Raw genomic sequence first — 15,442 nt, 5'->3', positions numbered from 1 at the left:
TAATATGTTGACGATTTGTCACCTATTGTAAAATATTACGCTTTGGGAGTGAGAACGTGTTTTGTATTCACACATCAAGTAGTGCAGATACTTTTCTGGGCCCAAAGGGATTTGCCTCTTTTCCAGGGATCAAATAGGGATTCCTGTCAGGAGAATGTGTAAACCTTTACACTGTAGAACTTTGTTATTTGAGTTACTGTTGCCTTTCTTTCAATGAGGCATTTTTGTTTTGGGGTTGAGCGTAGAGTGTTCATGAGTTGTCTTTATAAAAAGACAACTCATGAACTTAAGATGATTGGTGAGTTTTCTGTAAAACAAAAGGGAGTTTGGGAATCAAACCCAGGAATCTTTAAGTGTACAGAGGTTATTCATAAAAAGCTTTAAACTTAAATGGACGTGTCGTAACTTGATTTGTTTTCAGGGTAGTTGTTTAAAAAGTAGTGAGGAACACACACAGACACACACACACGCACACACACACACACACACACACACAGGTGAAGTGGGGAGAAGAATTGGATGACACACAATGAGGGACAGAGGGAGGGACTGGATTACCATAGAAACTGCTCTGACTGCTCAGGGCCAATCGTCAGGGTCACAGATCAACCAAGCCGCTCTGCTGATGACTGATTGCAGCTAATGTTCACTTGTTGTTGAAATACAGGGAAAGGTTGCAGTCGTAGTGTCAATCACAGCTGCACTGCAGTCATAGCCTTTTGGATGTTTCTGCAGTTTCTCAGCTATTCTGATGGGCAACAGAATAGAAGCCATATGGAGTAAGAGTCATCGCTGGCAGGGGTAAGCTCTTTGTCTTACAGCAGATTGTAGTGATGCAGGTATTTATGAGTTCGATGCTGTTGCATTTACACAACAACTAATGAACCTCCAGACACGGGAGAATTGTTATTTTTGTTCCAGAACATTTTCCAAAGCAGTAATATCTTTTTAAACATCCATTCAAAAACACATTTTCTTAGTTAGCCTTATGTAACTGCATGCCTCACTCTGGAACTCAATATGAGTTCAGAGGCAAACGGTTTGAGAGTTTTAGGCTTTTCCAGAAGCTACTTTTTATATCTAATTTTTTCCTGATACTCAATGTAAAGATTGGATTCAATCAACACCCATACAGCATGAAAATGTGTTAGCATATCGTGTTCTATCATGCTACTATGATTAGACAGAACAGTTCAGGTGTCTGCAAACTGTTCTTCATAGTTCTGAAAAACGTAAGGGAGCTAACATAAAAGTAAATAAAGAAGCACCAAAAGTTTATGGGGTGTTGCAACATGCTTTGCAAAAGGAATAGCTGCAATATACAATCTTTGTGATTTGCAGGAAACATGTATTTCTGGCACATATCTTTGTATTGTATAATTGTGAAAGACTCATGAAAATGTTTTTCATTTGTCAGTGGATACATTTTCTTGTGTTAGGCTGGCTTTGTGCACTTTTATATTTTTGAAAATGTCATATATCTGAGAAAGCTACAGATCTGAGACACATTAAAAGTAAGGCGCCACCAGAAACACCACGACACATTTATGGCCTTGAAACTAATGCTTCAAATATTGAACCTATCGTCACACTTTCAAGATATATTTATTCCCCTTTTCGGTGTTTGATACAAAAACGTTTTCTTACTGAACATTAGTTTAGATGCAGATGGTCATTTTAACTCGAAACAAACATATTCCTTTAGTTTACTGGAACTCTATAACAAACTAATATGCAGAGGTACACCTGATGTGACTCTTTCAGTGAAGAAACTACAATGTTGCCTGAGTGAACCCTGTTTAGTTAGAAACTGTTGACTTTGCTGATGCTGTTGCTGACTGCATGACATGAAATTACTCAGGGATTGTGATGACAGGAATGGGTAATATGTAATCAGTGGAGTGAGAGAGACCAATGTACAGAGGGATGCATAAAGACACGTAGGGAAAGTGTGGTTACTTATTGCTGAGTTAATGGAGTGAGAAGGATCTGAATCAGCAACATACCCTTGTACACAGGAAGGCAAACAAGCACTGCGAATGAGCAGCATACAACAGGGGGACAAACAGATTGTGCAAAGGCCCCAGTGAACAGTTAATGGGAGGGGTGGGGTTGGAAAGCAGTAGCTCTTTATTATATTGCCCTCAATATAATAATAAGATAAGATAAGAAAACATTTTTTAAAGGACTTTTATGCTTTTAGCTATAGACAGGTGACAGATTTAGATTGCAGGCATGGTTTCATTGTAAGCTGATGCAAAGTTGTTCTGAGCAAACAGCGTATGAGAAAACGTTTCTGTTGGGAGCAGATCCTTTTACAAACACAGTGTCTCCATCCTTAGGGGACGAAAGTTACTAAAAGTTTAATTAGCAGAAAAAAACAAATCTATGTTATAGATTAAAAATTGTGTGGATTTGTATCATTTCTCTCTAATCTGTGCTAACCAGTGATAACAAGAAATAAAACTGGTTTTTGAGTTTTCCAGTTAGAGTGGACGAGGCTAAGCATCAGGCTTTCAAAAGATTCAAAACTCTGTCTTTGGTTGATTAATAAGCTGGTGTGAAAGACTGGTGCACCCCCTTCATGGATTCTGACAGTTAGTATAACTCGGGGGTGTTCATTCATTTAAACTGACATCCTGCTGTTACCAGGTTTCTGTCAGGCAGAGTAGATCGATTTGTTGATCAATTATGAATTAATGTTCAGTTAATTTCACTGCTTTATTCTATGTGGAGATGTGGGTGCTATATTGTTCTTTCTTTGTAGTTTTTTTGTGTTAAATTAGGTTTTTTGTGATTTTTGGTTTGTTTTTTGTCTGGGAGCTGAGACAGTCTCTAAGGGGATGTGGTTCTGGGGGAATAACAGGACGATTGAATCTTGAAGCCCACATCATTTTTTGGACACCACTCTGACAGCCAGAAATTTAAGGAGAACATGCAGCTAAACATGTCACTCCTGGTCCAATTGGCAAGCAAACCAGCAAAAACGACAGTGTTTTGGCAAAGTTACACACCAGTTTATTATTAATTCTATGTTTACCCTTAGCCAGCAGTTTTAAATTTCCCTTAATGTTGCTAACTCTGGCCCCTGAAAGACAATTGACAGTAACATTGATTAGTAACAATTGACTGTAGTTGCTAGTGTCTCTAGCTTCATATTCTATGTCCACATTGACTCCCTGAATTGACACAGTGGTCATTGTTTTCCTGGTCCCCTTAAAGTCTGCAATTGTTTCCTTGGTCTTTGTCACATTGATCTACGGATGATTCTTCTTGCACCACACGACAAAGGAGTCCACCACAACCTGGTACTCCATCGCATTACCCCTAGCAATACATCCAACCACCGCAGAGAAAAAGCCTTGGAAGGTGGCAGATCCCTGCAGTGGACGGAGTCTACGGTGTTAAGGGTGAACAGGAAAGGGGAGAGAGTGGTCTCTTATGGTGCTCTGGTGTTGCTGATCACCTTGTAAGACAGCGGTCCCCAACCTTTTTTGCACCACAGACCAGTTTAATGTCAGACAATATTTTCATGGACCTGCGTTTACGGTGTCACAGGTACCAGTCCAAATTTCGTCAGACAGGTTGCATTTACTATATTTTTCAGACCATAAGGTGCACAGGATTATAAGGTGGACTAAGCGAAACAAAACAGTCAGACTTTACTCAACTCATTCTTCTTGCTTCCGTATCATTGATTCATTAATGCTGAATTCTCTGGCAGCTGCTCTATTCCCATGTTGTTGCAGTACATTAATGACAAACCTCGTATTGTGGATGGATTATCTCAGTTGTTGTCCTGACTGAAGTTTGGTTTACAGCATCCTGCCATGCGATTGCATTTGTCCCTAACCACCGGGAACCCTCACGTTAACTTTTATCGAGTGGAAAAAAGTTGGCGTTCATCCTCCAGCTATGCTAACATAGCTGTGTCGCTAGCGATCACGTAGCACATCATTATATACCAGCTAGCCCAACTTCAGTAACCCTACAAACGTCACTGCTGTTTAGTTTTCTGTCTTCATTTATGTTGGAAGTGATAGCAGAGCTGTACGTTTGAATTTTCTCAGAAATCTCTCAGTCAGAACATGCTATATCATGTTTAGGTGGAAACTAGCGAGCTAACTTCCTGCTAACTTCTAACTCTGTTACATGTAATAAATTCTGTTTTCATGGATTCCTGGATGTTAAACTTCATAGTTACACCTGGTAAAGCAGCAACACTGATCATTTTATTAAAGATGAAAGAATTTAGACAGTTTTTAACTCTCAGTGATGCTGCAGTGTTCGTTTGACTTTGGGACCTGAACCTACGGAGTTTTGCTCCGCGAGGCTCCTGACTGCGGTAGCTGTAATGCTACGTCAATCCATCAAGCGGTGCGGCTTTGTAGCTTACCAAAGTCATACTAAAACATTTTTTGACAGATTTTTGAGCCTACCAAATAAAAATCAGTTCGAGGTCAGTAAGCACAACCAGAATTCATACTTAAGGCACACCGGATTATAAGAGGCACTGTTGATTTTTGAGAAAATTAAAGGATTTTAAGTGCGCCTTATAGTGCAGAAAATACAGTAATATTAAAATTTAATGATCTGAAACATGTAAGTATGACAAGAAGCTGTCCATGAATCTCAATGAACTGAAGCACAAATGTTAAGAAGACTGTGTGAAACCATCTGAAGAACTGACAAAGGCATGGTTTACAAGCTACTGAATAATGGAATGTCCTTTGTTTTTTAACAGAACTCCATAAAATACTGTGAAAAAGTTTTAATGTACCTTTGAAATCATAGCAGATGCCCACAGAACCAGGAACACTACTTGATCAAAACTTTCAATACTAAGATAAGAGAAAATCTGATGAAATAAAATTCAGATAAATGACTGCTGTCTTTGTTTATTTCTAGGTAAACACTCATACATGGACAGGACCAAGGATGATAGAGGAGAAACCTGCCAGAAGTCCAAACATACATGCTGAATCCTTCTCTCTCATATCAAAATAACTTTTGCTCTCACGATGTCATCAAGACATGAGGTTCCTTCAGATATCAATGTGGATACGTTCCACGATATCCTCAACTCTTCCTCCCCATCCTCACCAACTCAGTCTTGCAGCATAGACGAGTCGTACAAGTACATCTTCCTTCCCATTTGTTATTCCTTCACATTCATCTTTAGCATCTCTCTTAACTCTGTCATCCTCTACCGTTCTTTCCGTCGGACCAAACGCTGGAATGCTTCTTTAATATACATGGTTAACCTGGCCTCTACAGACTTTATGTACGGCCTGTCGCTGCCATTTCTTGTAGGAAGTTACATAATGCGTGACCGCTGGGTTTTTGGGGACTTCATGTGCCGTGTGGTTCGTTTTCTCTTCTACTTTAACCTCTATTGCTCTATCTTCTTCCTCACTTGTATATCTGTGCACAGATACCTTGGTATTTGCCATCCAATGAAAGTGATAACGCTGGAGACCAAGAAGGCCGTCAAGTGCACTTGTGTCCTTGTTTGGATAATAGTATTTGCTTTGACTTGCCCCATCTTCCGTTTTGCTCAGACTGGTCATGTGACAAGATTAACAGGGTTTGGAAGCAATGTAAGTACTGACAACCCGAGTAATAGCATATCACCAGAAAATGGTAATGTGGGCTATGGTAAATTGGAAGGGATAATTGAAGAGTACCAGAACTGCTGGGATGATGCCATCGATAAGGAGTTTCCTGATTATGTACCCTATGGCATTACGCTCCATTTGCTGGGCTTTTTTGTGCCATTTTCCATAATCGCTTACTGTTACTCTCACGTAGTTCTGACCATATTTAGGACACTGCATTCTCAGCCCTCACTGTGCAGAAATCCAATGGATGAATGCATGGAGAAAAGAGATGGGAAAGCCTCAGTAGTTGTTAGAACGGGAAGAAGACGAAGCAATGGATTGCAGAAGATGGCGGGACGAGATGAAGGGATTTCCATTTCACTTGGTGCGCACTCCCCATATGCCAGTCGAAGGCGTAAATCTATCAAAACTATTATCACTATCACCCTGCTATTTGCTCTGTGTTTCTTCCCCTTTCATGTTACCAGAACCATCTTTCTTTTGCTGAAAGTGACCAAGGGAGTTCCCTGTCACACCATGACGGCAGTCTCTATGTGCTATAAGATTACCAGACCTTTAGCATCGTTCAATGCATGGCTCAATGCCCTTCTTTACTTTCTGACTAAAGATAAAGGAGGAGCTCACTGCTGCCAAGCAGTAAACACCCCTACCCAGCAGCATGCTATGCTACAGTTGCCACTAAGAGTGATGGGAAAAGGAGAGGGTGAAGTGGACAGAGAAACAATACGGTCTTGTATTGACAAAAAAGAGAATAAAGCATGTCAAAGTCCATCATATATGAACAGAGCAAAAGTTAAATATGTAGCTGAATGAACTTCAGATGCACTGCTGGATGTTATTTATAGACACCAATAAGCAACACATTAGTAACAAGTGAATCAGTCCTGCTTCATGTTAATCATTTATGTAAATCTCATTTTGGGATCCACTATCCACATCTTGGTATAGGGACTCACTGACATTGGTTTTACCTAGCTGGACAATATGCATTGCAATACTACGAAATTTACTCAAGGAACATGCCAAACCAGTAAAGACACTGTCACCAGCTGCTAAGCTCCCCGGATCCCAATCAAATTCAACATCTGCAATACATACCGGGAGAAGTCTTGATTCCCTGGGCCAAACCTTCAACTCCAGAAGACCTACTGGCAACATCCTCCTACCAGACACCAGTAAACACCAGATGTCCACCATATCCTGACAATTGGAATCAGAGAACACAGAAGACTGAAATTAACAACTATAAATATCCACGCATATATACAAGGGAAACAAACAAATGTCACCATTTTTAGACTCAGTGAAATCGAAAGCCAATATCACAGACTGTACATAAAAGATCGAAGTACCAACGGCAAGATTTGTGAAAGCAAGCAGAGGATGTTTTGTAACTTCCCCCAAGGGAATACTTCATCAACTACTGTTGGCTGAATCCTGTCAGAATGCTTATTTATTGCTACTGTCGATGTAACGTTTACACAATAGTTATAAACTTTAATTCTGCAGGTTAAAAATGTAAATGTATAGCCATTGCATTTATAATATTTTAATCTCTTCATGTAAAATAAAATAATGTACGATATTCTTAGTCTCATGGTTTCTTCTTGCAGATACATGATACAATCAAGCATTAAATGTTTGTTAAACCATGGTGTGTCACATCAGTATTACATAAGGTTGCTGCTCTGTACAGGGAATGAAGCTACACCTTTAGTTACAAAACCAGCAAACCACTTGCATCCCTACACGTAATGATTTTGCAACAGGATGTCACAGTTTGAGGCTTCAGTCCACGATTCCAACAAGCTGAAATAAGAAGCTGCGTGTTTTAAATTTATGGAGAATGAAATAAATGATCCAGTATGTGTAATACTAATATGATATATACAGGTGAGTTCTTTAAAAATGTTTCCTCATGCACAATTGTCACTAAGGGGAAATTAGCTGTTGAAATATTTGTACCAGTCTGTAAACGTGTTTGTATATGTAAGTCTACAAAGGAAATGATCCCACTGAAAATTGAAAAATTAAATTTGACTTAAATTTGGTGGCCTGTGGATAGAATTAATGGGTGATGCCTGAGAAGCTACTCCTTTGATATCTGTCTAAGGTCGCATGTTTCATTCTCAAGGCTTCCATAACAAATGTGGCCTTTGGCAAAGTTTATTGCAGCCTGCATATAGCATAGGTTCCCAGTAAATATTTGTTTATTGTTGTCTGCACAACACATGCTAGCCAGCACAGAATCACAGTAAAGGGAAGCCAATTCTGAAGACAGCCAGTCTCAAGTAAGGTGATTGGATGACAGTTCAGTTTGTTTGTTTTAAGTGTGAAAAGAAGCCTTTGTAACTACTTGATGTTTTTTATTATAAATTTTTTTCATTCACAAAATTAAGACATTTAGCAAAAGTATTTTACTTAAACACTTTAATATAATTTCCATCACAACCAATGATTTGTCTGTCTTGACGCATGCTCACTCATCCAAGTAAGTAAATCCCAAAAGCTGATTCAGTTCATCTGGACGTTTTCAGTGGGAGAAACGTTTCGTCACTCATCCAGGTGACTTCTTCAGTCTCAGCAGGTTTCCCCAATCTTATCAACAGTACATTTGCACAATGACTGAAACTAGCACAACTGAATGAACGATGGGCTGTGAGGTCCTTTCCTTGATCATCAATATGCAAATTGTCACGACCATTGATTAACAACCACTGATCAATGGCCATGAGTACCAATCACAGAGAGTTGGGGAATGGCTGCAATCACAGCATTGTAAGTCAAAGTTTTTGGCTTCGATCCTCAACCTGCTGGTGGGCAGCTCTGAACACCACATCCTGAACACCCTGGATTTTGTCGAGAAGGTGAGAGATGTCATTATGGAGGCAGATGAAACCATGGTCTCGTACGATGTTACATCTCTCTTCACTTGCATCCATTGAAGTGTTGGAGATAGTCCAACCTCAGCAACAGGACCACTCTCAGCATCGACCAAATAATAATAATAGTAATATCCATCCATCCATCTTCATCCGCTTTATCCGGGGCCGGGTCGCGGGGGCAGCAGCCTAAGCAAAGAGGCCCAGACCTCCCTCTCCCCAGCCACCTCCTCCAGCTTATCCAGGGGAATACCAAGGCGTTCCCAGGCCAGCCGAGAGATATAATCTCTCCAGCGTGTCCTGGGTCTGCCCCGGGGCCTCCTCCCGGTGGGACATGCCTGGAACACCTCACCCAGGAGGCGCCCAGGGGGCATCCTTGTCAGATGCCCGAACCACCTCAGCTGGCTCCTTTCGATGTGGAGCAGCAGCTGCTCTACTCTGAGCCCCTCCCGGATGGCCGAACTTCTCACCCTATCTCTAAGGGAGAGGCCAGCCACCCTTCGGAGGAAGCTCATTTCTGCCGCTTGTATCAGCGATCACGTTCTTTCGGTCACTACCCACAGCTCGTGGCCATAGGTGAGCGTAGGGACGTAGATCGACCGGTAAATTGAGAGCTTCGCTTTTACACTCAGCTCCCTCTTCACCACGACGGACCGGTGCAGCGTCCGCATTACTGCAGCTGCAGCCCCAATCCGTCTGTCGATCTCTGGCTCCCTTCTCCCATCACTCGCGAACAAGACCCCGAGATACTTGAACTCCTCCACTTGGGGCAGGAATTCATCCCCGACCCGGAGTGGGCACTCCACCCTTTTCCGGCTGAGAACCATGGCCTCAGATTTGGAGGTGCTGATCCTCATTCCCGCTGCTTCACACTCGGCTGCGAACCGTTCCAGTGCGAGCTGGAGGCCCTCACCCGATGAAGCCAACAGAACCACATCATCTGCAAAAATCAGAGATGAGATTCTGAGGCCACCAAAGCGAAAGCCCTCCGCCACTTGGCTGCGCCTAGAAATTCTGTCCATAAAAATTATGAACAGAACCGAAGACAAAGGGCAGCCCTGGCGGAGCCCATCACCCACCGGGAACGAGTCCGACTTATTGCCGGCAATGCGAACCAAGCTCTTGCAACGGTTGTATAGGGATCGAATGGCCCGTAGCAATGGGCCAGACACCCCATATTCCCGCAACACCTCCCACAGGACACCCTGAGGGACACGGTCGAATGCCTTCTCCAAGTCCACAAAACACATGTAGACTGGTTGGGCAAACTCCCATGCACCCTCAAGTATCCTGGAGAGGATAAAGAGCTGGTCCAGTGTTCCGCGACCAGGACGAAAACCGCATTGTTCCTCCTGTATCCGAGGTTCGACTAACGGACGAACTCTCCTTTCCAGCACCCTGGCATAGACTTTCCCAGGGAGGCTGAGGAGTGTGATCCCCCTGTAGTTGGAACACACCCTCCGGTCCCCCTTCTTAAAGATGGGGACCACCACCCCGGTCTGCCAGTCCACAGGTACTGCCCCTGATCTCCACGCAACATTGCAGAGGCGTGTCAACCAGGACAGCCCTACAACGTCCAGAGCCTTCAGGAACTCGGGGCGGACCTCATCAACACCAGGGGCTCTGCCACCAAGGAGTTGTTTAACTGCCTCAGTGACCTCGCCCCCGGAAATTGGCGGGTCATTCCCCTCATCCCCAGACTCTGCTTCCTCCTCGGAAGACGTGTCAGTGGGATTAAGGAGGTCCTCGAAGTATTCCTTCCACCGCCTGACAATTTTCTCAGTCGACGTCAGCAGCGCTCCGCCAGCACTATACACAGTGCAGGTAGAGCACCGCTTTCCCCTCCTGAGACGTCTGACGGTTTGCCAGAATCTCTTCGAGGCAGTCCGAAAGTCTTTTTCCATGGCCTCTCCGAACTCCTCCCACACCCGAGTTTTTGCTTCAGCCACTGCCCGAGCCGCATTCCGCTTGGCCTGTCGATACCTGTCGGCTGCCTCCGGAGTCCCACAGGCTAACCAAGCCCGATAGGAGTCCTTCTTCAGCCTGGTGGCTCCCTTCACCTCTGGTGTCCACCATTTGGTTCGGGGATTACCACCACGGCAGGCACCAACCACCTTGCGGCCGCAGCTCAATGCAGCAGCTTCGGCAATGGAGACGCTGAACATGGTCCATTCGGACTCAATGTCCCCAGTCTCCCTCGGAATGCTGTTGAAGCTCTGCCGGAGGTGTGCGTTGAAGATCTCGCGGACTGGAGCCTCTGCTAGACGTTCCCAGCACACCCTCACTACGCGTTTAGGTGCACCAGGTCTGTCCAGCGTCCTCCCCCGCCACCTGATCCAACTCACCACCAGGTGGTGATCAGTTGACAGCTCAGCCCCTCTCTTTACCCGAGTGTCCAGAACATATGGTCGCAGGTCTGCTGATACGATTACAAAATCGATCATCGACCTACGGCCTAGAGCGTCCTGGTGCCACGTGCACTTATGGACACTCTTATGTTCGAACAGGGTGTTCGTTATGGCCAAACTGTGATTAGCACAGAAGTCCAATAACAAAGCACCGCTCGGGTTCAGATCAGGGAGGCCGTTCCTCCCAATCACGCCCCTCCAGGTCTCGCTGTCGTTACCCACGTGAGCATTGAAGTCTCCCAGCAGGACAACAGAGTCTCCAGGTGGTAATAGTAATAATGAACTTTATTTATAAAGCACACTAACAAACCAAGGGTATACCAAGGTGCTTGACAAAATAAGGAGATGGAGATGGGAGGGAAAAGGGAAAGAGAAAGGACCTGGCATTTATCAATTATAAAACCATGACAATCATAATACATAAAAGTAGTTAACAAAGCATAAAGGATAAAAATGTATCAGCACACAGCAGATATTATCTAGGTGGAAAAGCAAGATCAAATAAATAAGTCTTTAACCGTGATTTACACAATGGCATAGAGTCAGATGCCCGGATAGCAACAGAAGGATTGTTCCATAAGACTGGAGCAGCTACACAAACGCACGGTCGCGTCAGCCGAGAACGAGGTTGCTCCAGAAGAAATTGGGTAGCAGATCTAAGTGCTCTGACAGGAGTGTGTAACTGAAGTGTGCTTGAATTGTGTCTTAATTCCACCTACTTCACATACAAGGGTCAGTACTACAGGCAGAAACATGGGCTCCCCAGTTTCACCCATCGTGGCCAATTTGTACATGGAAGAAGTGGAAAAGAGGGCGTAAAAATAGTTTTGGCTTCTCTTCATTGGTTGCCAGTAAACTTTAAGTTTAATTTTAAAATGTGAGTTTAAACTTTTGGATGTCTATATGGCGAAAGTCCCCAGTATATCTTTGACCAGTTGAAACCTCATGCTGCTTCCCCAGCACTTAGGTCTTTAGGACAGAAGTTACAGTTGGTGGGGATCGGACTTTTCAGGCACCAAGGCTGTGGAACTCTCTTCTGTTGTCTTTACGCTGTGTCAACTCCATTGACTCCTTTAAAAAGCAGAAAGACATTTCTCTACATATGAGCTTTTAATTAACTTTTTCCTTTGGTTTATAATATTTTATATTATTTTAGTTATATTTCTGGTTTTATTGTGAAGGACTTTGTGATTTTTGTCTATGAAAAGTGCGAAATAAATAAATTTTACTTACTTACTTGCTATCCTACCCTGGAACAACAGCAAGTCATTGGTTCAGGTATGTGGATGGCACCTGGGTGAAAATCAAATCTCAGGAAGTTCCACAATTCACGGATCACATTAACTCAGTGGACCGACACATGAAATTCACCAGGGAGGATATGTGGAAGCCGCTGGTGGTGGAGCAGGTGTGGGCTGAACAGACTCCTCAGACCCTCCAGGATCGTGACACCCTGTCCCCTAGCAGAGGGGGCCGTAACATCCTTGAAAACGGCCTTTTTATATAATTCTGAAATGTACATTATTTTTCAGTTTTGGATAACCTTACCTTTTTTTTAGCCTCTGTCAGTTCACCACTTACCTTTGTACCATTTCAACTATTCATTGGAGTTGAACGACTGGAATTGTAATAAATAACTGGAATAATTGAATTGTTCTAAAACCGGTAGAATTTTATGCATCCTTATTTTGTCAACTTGCTGATGTGGACTGTACCAATACAATTCTCAGGGGTGATTTCAACTGTTTATTATGCCCTATATTGGATAGGTATCCATCACAGGTAGCTCAGTCCAAACATGTTAATGCGCTTTTAAATACAACAAAGGAGTTTGATCTCTTGGCTGTATGTAGGCAACATAATCCCCTTGAACAGCAGCACACATTACATTGTCCGCCACATCTGTCAGTGTTCCAGACTGATTATGTATTTGTATATATCTGACAAATAAACCCAACTGCCTATTAGCACAGCTATCAAGGAATGCTCTGGTAAAATCCTTTATTCCAGCCATAGTGGATGAGAATAGTCATCCACTATGATATCTATGGAAAAGTTAATTTATTTAAGAAATAAAAAAACTTTTCCACAGATACCAGAGAATCAAGTTACTATTTTAGAATCTCCCATATAAGTGGACGAGATTGTTTCAGCACTTCAGTCAGGGAAATCTTTACTTCCTCAACTTGTTTCCAAGTTGCTTCCAAAGCACAATGTAATGACTTGCAAGTCATGGAAGAATTAAAACTGCTGGTGCAAACATTACACTAATAGCCATGAAAATAAGAACACTGCTCTTCCTTTTAGTCAATGAACCTTTTAGTCTAGTGACTCTACAACTGCCAAAGGTTAAGAGTGGGTGGGGCCTACCAAATTTAGACATGTTGGTTATTCAGGCCTGAACTCTCTCATCCTGGGTGAGAGGTGGATGCAGTGCTGTGAAAACCCTTTCCCTCAATAAATTTCATAGGGAAACACCACCTCCTGTTAAAGGCAGTTTCCTGAATAAAAATGTGTTATGAGCATGGGGCAAACTAAGGACAATGTCTGAAAGTAGCTCAGTTAATATTCTTGTAACATTAGATGACCCAGAACTGTCATTGCAAAGTGTAGGATCAAACTTTACAAGTTGGCAAAGAGCAGGCATAAAAAGAATATATAATCTTTTTGATAACGGAAGCTTTAAAACACCCTGAAGTCTCAACATCACCTTTCAAGTAATGATTTCTATAAATACCTACAAATAATGTTCTTCTGAAAGCTGGCTCATGAGGACATTTCCACCAGAAACAGTCTGCTGGAAAGGTTTTTCTCTGAACCACAGAAAGCACAAACACTTTGTGACAAAGTTTTATTCTGACATATGTAGTTTGAACTTGGATAAACTTGAATGATGTTTGGGACAAAATGTTGCTGCTGCCCTTCAGAATCTCAATATGTAATAGATATAAAGAGTTACAATATAACATACTGCATAATCTTTATATTTCACCATATATTTACAGTAAGGATAAAACCAAACTGTCCTAAATGTTAGACTACAGTTGGAAGAAGGCTCCATTGTTTGTGGGAATCATTCTGACTTTCTGAAGAACAGTTTGTGCAAACATCAGTAAAACAATCACTCTCATTGCCTGTTTATGCCCTGTCCTTATCTTCAATGTCCTGCTGCTCTGTTGCATCTTAATTGCCCCTTGGGTATAAATAAAGTCTTTCTGATTCTGATAATGAGTAAACAGTGCCAGCAGATCCACTACTTTGTTTGCTTTGAAATGTTCCTAACTCTTTATGTTACGCAGTGAGGGGTGGTGAGGGAAACATCAGACTTCACTCTATCTTAATTAAAGTAATTGTTTTATTATCTCTTGCCAACATCATACACATGCAGACAGTAACTTTTCAAAATGGCTCCCAATCCATTTCCTGCTCCCTTTAAATACTCTAAAGACACACCTTAATACAGACTGGCCTATAAAAGAGCTGCAATTGAGGCAGGCTTCCTCTTTACTGGGAAAACAAGATGGCCACCACAAAGGTAACCTGCAACACTTTGTTACTCAAATGCTTCCCAACATTACTCACTACCCCCCCCCTTCTGGTCGACACATCTCCGGCAAACGGGAAAGATAGTCAGCAATAAGTAGTGATGGCCAAATGAAGCTTTCCGAAGCACTGAAGCTTGTATTGAAAAACGGTTCATTACTCGAAGCTTTTCAACACAGTCCTCTCCGGTGACATCTGGTGGTGAAAATTTTGAAGAGCAGCTTGAATCTGCAAAATAAAACGGACTGCTCAATTATCACTGCTCACTCAAGAGTGGAGTTCTCTCTGATATTGGGCCACCGTTCCGTTGCTTTGAACATGTAATTGGTTTTGTTTTCTCGATTGGGGGGCTGAAAAAAATGTAATGCGTATTTGCGTAATACATTTTGATCAATAAACTTTCCCTATTTAAACATGCACTATGGTGTGGCCTTTCTTTGCTCATAACTCCTTGATGTTGGTAAATACAATAAGTGAGCAATATATATAATATACATATGATAATGCACAGCACATTATGGAGTATGCCCCTGCTGTGAAGTCCTGCCTCCATCTACTTGTCGTTTAATCACTGGACAGCTGGACAGGTTCATACAAAATATTAGATGAGGCCAATTGTCCTATACATATTTTTGACCTAGGGGTGGGATTGATTGTGAACTGGAAAGGGAAAATGCTTAGGAAGCTGAGTACGGCTGCATCGTCACTGATTTGTAGAATCATTTTGATTCGATACAGGATCCGATTCAATTTGATTGGAATCTGGAAAGTTTTGCCTCAGTCAGAAATATTACAATTCTGGTCATGTATCAGTATATATCCATAATTTCGTATCTATTAAAAGAAAGCTGACACATGTGAGACTTAATTAGAGATGTAAACAGAGAGTTATGAAACCTGCAGCTGCAGAAGCCAGCGAAAAAAAAAGAGGAAAACACAGCGCGGACCCGACGACACACCAAAATCTGATTCTGACGCGTCGGGTCCG

At 42.4% G+C, this 15,442-nt stretch overlaps 2 protein-coding genes across 2 annotated transcripts in view; both read left to right on the top strand.

The window, feature by feature from the left end:
* Positions 1 to 15,442, top strand: part of LOC308407496 (protein NLRC3-like) — a gene marked incomplete at its 3' end in the record, with an annotated part of 496,743 nt that overhangs the window by 51,590 nt on the left and 429,711 nt on the right. The gene's annotated exons all lie outside the window — the stretch shown is intronic.
* Positions 473 to 7,192, top strand: LOC308394050 (P2Y purinoceptor 3-like). The gene is made up of 2 exons (XM_080878189.1): positions 473 to 801; positions 4,909 to 7,192. Exon 2 carries the CDS (start codon positions 5,022 to 5,024, stop codon positions 6,432 to 6,434), a length of 1,413 nt encoding a protein of 470 aa, XP_080734315.1. The 5' UTR covers positions 473 to 801; positions 4,909 to 5,021; the 3' UTR covers positions 6,435 to 7,192.

Source organism: Rhamphochromis sp. 'chilingali' (genome assembly GCF_963969265.1).
Source record: "Rhamphochromis sp. 'chilingali' genome assembly, chromosome: 1".
NCBI classification, from domain to species: Eukaryota; Metazoa; Chordata; class Actinopteri; order Cichliformes; family Cichlidae; genus Rhamphochromis; species Rhamphochromis sp. 'chilingali'.
The sequence above is the reverse complement of the archived record's forward strand: the minus strand, read 5'-3'. Positions and strand labels throughout refer to the sequence as shown.

What these genes read in the sequence shown, in the direction of transcription:
- LOC308394050 (XM_080878189.1), top strand. Translation starts at nt 5,022, where the DNA reads ATGTCATCAAGACATGAGGTTCCTTCAGATATCAATGTGGATACGTTC.